The sequence below is a fragment of the Marmota monax genome, unplaced genomic scaffold, assembly GCF_021218885.2.
Source record: "Marmota monax isolate L192 unplaced genomic scaffold, Marmota_monax_Labrador192_F-V1.1 WCK01_AAM20220418_F8-fsc00174, whole genome shotgun sequence".
Lineage (NCBI taxonomy): Eukaryota > Metazoa > Chordata > Mammalia > Rodentia > Sciuridae > Marmota > Marmota monax.
This window is the reverse complement of record NW_026694860.1, coordinates 2,194,539-2,201,907: the sequence shown is the minus strand read 5'-3', so window position 1 is coordinate 2,201,907 and position 7,369 is coordinate 2,194,539. Positions and strand designations below refer to the sequence as shown.

General features: G+C 39.0%; 1 protein-coding gene across 4 annotated transcripts in view; it reads right to left on the bottom strand.

Moving 5' to 3' along the window:
- Nucleotides 1–3,591: 3,591 nt before the first annotated feature.
- The window catches only part of Dse (dermatan sulfate epimerase), a 73,079-nt gene continuing 69,301 nt past the window's right edge, over nucleotides 3,592–7,369 (bottom strand). For all 4 annotated transcript variants that reach the window (XM_046426427.2, XM_046426428.2, XM_046426429.1 and 1 more), the window contains one exon: nucleotides 3,592–6,202. In XM_046426427.2, the coding sequence (XP_046282383.1) occupies nucleotides 4,441–6,202 (1,762 nt within the window). In that variant the 3' untranslated portion in view covers nucleotides 3,592–4,440. The remainder of the gene's footprint in view (nucleotides 6,203–7,369) is intronic.

The following is a 7,369-nucleotide window of genomic DNA, read 5'->3' as shown; positions in this document are numbered from 1 at the left end:
TGAGGAACTTCCGGATCCAGGGGCTTAAACATGGACATGCACCTGAGGAACTTCTGGATCTGGGGCCCTAAACATGAATGCCTGAGGACTTCCGAATCCTAGGGTCTCAACATGGACGTGCACCTGAGGAACTTCTGGATGCTACAGCCTAAACATGGAGGACTGAGGAACTTCCAGATCCAAGGGCCCAAAGATGGACATGCACCTGAGGAACTTCCATATCCTGGGGCCTAAACATGGATGGATGCCTGAGGAACTTCCGGATCCTAGACCCTAAACATGGACGTGCACCTGAGACACTTCAGGATGCTATGGCCTAAACTTGGATGTGCGCCCGAGGAACTTCCGGATCCGGGTGCCTAAACATGGACTTGCACCTTTGGAACTTCCAGATCCGGATCCGGTGGCCTAAACTTGGATGTCTGAGGAACTTCCAGATCTGGGGGCCTAAACATGGACACTTGAGGCACTTCCGGATCCGAGGGCCTAAACATGGATGTGTCCTTGGAACTTCTGGGTCCTTGTGCCTATAAAGGGCAGGGTGTGACTCTCAGAAGGGACATGGCCCATGAAGGGGAGCCGAGTATGGGGCCTGTTGGGGGGCAGACTGAGCTGTCACACCCTGAACTTGAATATGAAGGCGGCCTCACTTCCCGGCCTTCCCCTGGGTGTCACTTCCTCCCCTTCCAGTCGGTGCCGGGGAGGAAGTGAGACCAGACGCAGGGGCCAGGCCCTGAGGAGGGACACCGTCTTTCTCCTCACTTAGCCCGGCGCCGGCCTGGCTGGGGACAGGGACGTCTTGTGACACTGGCTGCCTCCTGCATCCCTGCCCCAGGACCTCAGGGACCACAGGTGGGGACAGTCGTTGACATGATTCTCCCCTGGCCACTGACCCTCAGCCCCGGGGTCTGCCCAGGGAGAGCGCTGTCTCCCAGAGGTCAGGGGGCCCCTGTGACCTGCTGCTCCTTACCTACCGTCATCCTGGGTGAGCACAGGTCAGGACACCAGACACTACTGAGAGTGACATCTCTTGGGTGAGCAGCTGGGGACTTTGCCTCTATCCCCAGGCCTCAGACACCGGATGATCCCTCCCAGAGACAGAAAATAACCCCACACTGCCCAAGACTTATTTTTAAGCTTTGGATTCTGAAATTTTCCTGCTGCCACCTTCTTTGTGAAGCCAGTTTTTCAACAGAGACAATATTCCAAAGGAAAAACAACAACAACAACAACATGGAGTCAATCAAACCAAGCTGACACATTTGGTCCTCCAAGAGAAATCTGGAGTGGAGGGAGAACAGCCATTCTCAACTGGTGAAATAGTGAAGTTTCCTTGTCCTTATTTTGTGTAAGCAAAATGAATACTCTGATGTTAACTCATCAAATTATTTTTGATGAGTGCTTGGCTCATAGGAAAACTGATTCTGTTCTATGGAATGAAGTGTTACCTGATTTTAAAATTAAAAATGAAGCTAATAAAAAAAATATTTTCCTTAAAAAAAAGTGTTCTGGTTTGGAGGATAAACACGTGGCCCTTCTACCCATAACTATATCCACTTTAACCTTATTTTATATTTCTAAGGAAACACATGAATTTATTTTTAAACTTATAAATTTAACATTCCATAGCTTACTTCCTTTTAAAATTTGGAGAAGTTTCAGATTACTTTGTGAGTAGCTTGTGAACTATTTAAAAAACGTTTTTTAAGCCCAATAAACTATAAGGTAAATTCTTCTCTTTAAACACTTATTTTTCAGTGTGCAAAAGTATTGTTAAATTTTTCTTTTTAATAACCTTAGACTATGTGATATGTAAAAATTATGACTAAAATATTTTTCCATAATTAATTCAATAGTCCAGGTGATATCTTTTAATTATTGAAACAGTCTAAGGTCTTCTGTCTGACTTTATTCACAATTGTAACCATGCTCTTCAATGAATGTTCTCTCAGTAAATGATAGGTCTCATCTATCATCAGGGCTGTTTATAAGTTAATTGGTTACAAACAAGGGAATATGTTACTCCCACTACATAAAACAGCTCTGTAGCTAATCATGCTCACATTTTGTTTAAGGCGAGGACTAAAATTCCTGCCAATCCCCTAAACAACAGCTCGTATACTAGCCAATGAACTTGAAATGCTCCTTTCATAGTGAGCAACACAGAAACAGATTTCATAATTGATTACTCAGTTTCAAGAGAGATTTAATATTGCTTGGATTTCTTGAAGACACAAAGAGTTCCTTAGTTTTACTAAAACATGTACCATCCCTGATAGGAAACACATCTCATTATGAAGAACTGTGATTTGTTCTAGCATTATTTTTCACTTACCCATTTAAAATTACTGCCTGAAGAAAATTTTTTAAGTGAGAAAAATATTACATTCATTATAAGGAGGGAAAGAAAACCCCATGTAATTTTAATTCATTTTGCTTTAAAGATACATGATTACCATATTTTAAAAAACAATCACTTTTAAAATGAGGTAATGTGTTAGAATGGGTCATGCCTGTCTAGCCTTTACCTAAGGAAAATTGGACTTGGCACTCTCTTGCACAGTTCATCTCCATTACAGTTTGCCTGAGTTTTGGATCTGAGACCAGGTTTGCCTGTAGCCTCAAAGAGTAATCCCACCCCCCACCCCCTTTTTTTTTTTTCAAAATTTCCTTTTGATCATTTCAAACAGTTCGTCTTTCTGAATGGGAAAGAGTAGAAGAAAAGAATGTTGAATGAGGTTAAGTAAACGGAGAATCTGTCACATAAAGCAAGTTTAAATCCCAGTAAGAGCATCCATGCAGGACAAACGGAAGCATTATTCTTTTGAAAACATTATTCTTTTAAACAGTGTGTAATGACATCCTCCCCAGAGACTTTCCATGAAAGAGAAAAAATGCTTCCGCAGAAGTCATTTTCTAGATTCCACAAATAATGAGGGAAGCATAGTTAAAAGTCAAACTTATGTTTTCTCTTTGTAAATAGGTCAAAATTAGAACTGCAAAGGTACTCACAGGAGTTTTTTCTGAGTTCTTTCTTTTTTAAAAAAATTTTATTACATATGGGTATTCCCATGAACCAAAATGAATAGTAAGAGGAAAGGTACTGTTATTACTTTAGATCTATAAATCAGTGAATGTGTTCTTACTCTAAAATTTAAGCCAAATAAATTTTCTATTTTCAAGGGAGAAATACATCAGGTTCAAATATGCTGAACATACGTAATTTATTCTTTAAGTTCCTCCTAAGTATATCATCTTCATATAATCAAACATCAATTGTGGATTACATTTCCAGTATTCTATGTACTTGTTACCTTCTGAGGACATGATTGCAAATCACTATGAAAACTTAATGCTTAAAAACAAATTTTGGTGTTATTTAAACATCAGATGTTGGTTGTTGTTTTAAATGTTAATATGTTTAAACAACAGAAAAGTCAATAAACAGAGAAATTACTTCTTTTGAATCAAATACTACTTTATAAGTTTAATGAATGCATGTCCAAACAAAAATCCCACCTCAAAGATTTCAGAAAATGTGAATTCATTTTGAATGTAACCTGTTACACAGAAGAAAACACTAGAGAAAAATCACAATTATGATCTGTTTATTTAGCAAAATAAACTTGAAGAAAGTTTTCTATTAAAAAACATTAAGAATCATATCCAGATTAGACTCCCTATATTCTTTGGTATTAAAAGTCAGGATATAAAATACTTTATTTTGCAAAGTTTAGTCATTGGATCTAAAAGAATTTTCCATAGAAGGAAATACAATATTAAGTTGTCTGTAATTGTCTTATTTATTGAAAAATCAACAAATGTATAAAAGCAACCAATATATGCTTGCAGAGACAACATCATCAAGGAGATTTTGTGTATAGGTTTCCTACTGGAAACAAGTTTTAAGTTTCTAATGATCTTCTGCTATCATTTTTTCTATTATATGATTAGATATCCAGTTCCAATAATGACAAATCCTGTCACTCATTTCTTATAATTCTTGGAATTACATGATTTGGTATTTTTCACAATACAGTATCTGGAAATTGCTAACAGCATTAAATTTAAATTAATAATTATAAAACCCAATTCTTTCTAAAACTTTTTTTATTTACCTTAAGAAAAAATACTTAAAAATCAAGCTTTTTATTTATTTCAAGGGTAGTATTTTAATCACTCCTAAATCAGCAAATCCAACACTTCCAAAAACACTAGGGGACAAACAAGCTATTCTTATTCCTTCGATAAATTCTTTGCTGCTCCAATTCTGATTTTTCCATGTCTCTGCTTTCTTGTATGAAAATGTCTTCCCTTAACTTACTAAAATGAATCTGAGGAGAAAAAAAATTCAATAACAAACTGGGGCTTTTTTGTTTTGTTTTTTTGCATAGACTCTTTGTGATCATAAAATGATCAACCAATTTTATGGCTTCAGTGCTAACACTGTGACTGGGAACAAGACGAATACAACCATAATAAAATACAGCTATCTATTAGAAGGACCGCATAAAGACACCTTTGGCCATATAGACTCTGGGACCTCTGGAAATAAGTCAGCTGCATTGCCAACATGACAAAGAAAATCGCAATGTTCAGAATCAAGAACAGTCTGGTATATGAAGCAGACAGCGATGGAGCTCTGCTATGACTAGTTGTCACCATCCGCGCCTGTCCAAAACGGCCTTTCATCAAGGCCCCATTTTTATGTTTTTCATATGTTACATCTGCAAAATCTAAAAGGTCTTTCATTTCTTCATCTTCATCTATGGGTAGTTCTTTCTGTGCCAAAATCTGAGCTTTTTGTCGAATTTTTTTCTCATTGACTTCAATCTGTGCAAAAATATCAGGGACAGCATCCACAAATTTATAGCGTTTGCCTGATCTTCGGTTTTTCTTTGACTTGCCTTGCTGCTGCTGCTGTTGCTGTGATATGGCAAAAATCCTGTCAATGGCCTCCTCAGTCTGTCTCTTATCTGAAAATCTCAGCAGGCGCTCAGCAGTCTTCCTAAAGCTAGCTGTGTTCCGGACTCGGGACAGGATCTGCTTCTCCAGCAGCTGGAACACTGGCTTAAAATGCTGCAGATTGTGTTCCACAATAGCAGTGTAGTCCTTCACCTCAGGGACAGTGGTGCTCTTGATGGCTGAATTCCAGTCAAACAGAATTTCCTGGTGATCTGCAATGACCTGTGCAAAAGCAGACTGTCCTGTGGTCTCACCGGTCCACAGGTAAATTGCATAGGCATGTTCACTTGTGGCTATGAATACATCCAGTCGCTGAGAGTCTCCGTGGATGCTGAAGCTCTGAACATCTACAGATGGCCCTATGAAGAGGTAAGCTGCCCTAGTGATGGGACTTCGGAGATGCATGGTGACATTCACATAGTTTGTTCCATTGTAGGGATAGCCCCGAGGGTACGTCACTGAGGCAAGAGTTGCTTTCTCACTATAGCCAGTATCATCCATCCAGTACATTTTATAGAGTCCATCTCGCTGCCTGATGAAAGCCCCATGGACACCATCTACTACTGTCTCCTCAAAAGGAAAATCTACATTGTGGAAGAAACTTGCTGCCGTCTCCAGGGGACTCTCCTCTCCCAGGTGTATTTGGTCCACAAGGAGAAGAAGCTGTGGATGTAGGAGGATCAGATTCCTCTGAATGTTCTTTAGGTTGAGCTGGGGATTATAAGCTCCCACACCTTCCCCTCGGATGAAAACCACTCCATCTTTCTCCATTGCTGCAACCACTCTTCCCTGACAGTTAGCAGCCAGGTCATGCTTGTATTTAGACCATTTTGATGAGCAGTCTTCTGTGACCTGACCCTCCCAGGGAGAAAAGCAGCTCTTTGACACAGCTGGAGAAAACATTAGAACATTGTTGAAGAAGGTATATTTTGGCCCATAGAGAGCCTCAGTAATGAAAGGCACACCATTGGGAGCAAAAGTAAATGAGTTTTGATCAGGATGTTCGTGCCCTGCATTAAAATTTCTCCATCCTTTGATCCACTCTTTGTATTTGTTTCTGTGGACAATGTCATATATTGCACGTCCCCCAAGTTTTCCTGACTTGAAGGAAAGGAAAGATCTATTGACTTCTGCAGGCAGTGCACTTCCATAAGTCACAACACCCCAGTCTTCAAAATAATGCAGGGTAGGGGTGCCAAAATCTGGAGGAGGAACCGATTTCAAGCTGGCATCATACCTGAGGGGATTAATTTTTAAAAATTAAATGGTTTTCCAGTGGAAGTGAAAATAATACCAGAACTGGTGCCACATGGTAATGTGGCTAGAAGAAACAATACACAAATGTCACCCAGAGCACCTACAGTGTGGACTATATTAGGGACACTTCTGAAAACACAGATAATTGGCATGCACAAGGGTAAACCTCTGGTGACTGAAGAGGAGTACAATTTGTGATCCTTGCGTTTGAGACTTAACTGACTTCTGTTGCTAATTTCTACATGGATATTCTTCACTTGACAATTTTGGAGCTGCCACCCAAACTACTGGGCCCCACAGATATAAGCATTTCAAACTCAAATTTCTAGTCAAGAGGCACCTTTTCTAGGAAACTCACGTTAGGATCTGGAGCTGATTTTATTGACTGGTTTGAAATCAGTTCCTCCTCCATGTTTTTTTTTTTTTTTCTAAAATAATTAAAATAGGGAGGAACTTCACACATTAGATAAAAATGTATGGCCAGTATTACATCTGAAAACATAAATGGGTGAAATTCCAGGAAACTATCTAATATTAGCAAGTTTAACATTGCGACAACTACTGCCTAGAACAGCTCTAAAGGTTTATTTTAACTTTGTTTTAATTTACAGGTAATGCCATGCTTCTTAGAAAAGAAGTGACTTCTAATTTTTATTTATGATAAATGTTTATTATTAAAGTAATACAATAATTAACTTTCACAATGATTAAGAACAAAGGTTGTTTAAATTAGGAAGATCTCCAAACATAATAATGGAGAGGAATATTTATTTTTGAAGATCTTGGATAACTGCCTTGACAAAGCCATGTGATTTGCTGCTCAAGGAAAGAGAGGTGGACTAACATTATTAGCTCTTGTATACTTGGCCTAGTGCAGTCACTCATAGTACAGTTGATCTCATTGCCCTTTGATTTGCCCTTTCATCTGTTGTTCTAGAGTCTCAGTTTCAGGACATCAGAAATCACGTCTCTACTGAGGTTGAGTGTACTGTTGGCTTAATTGATAGGATTTAACAAATACAAGCTGAACTGGCCATCCTTCTCTCAGTTTTTGATTGGTTTGTATATTCCTATAAAGGCAGATTTTTAACTAAGCTTAGACTTAGCATTAATCTGAATCCAATAGTTGGCTTTGTAGAACTCTCTT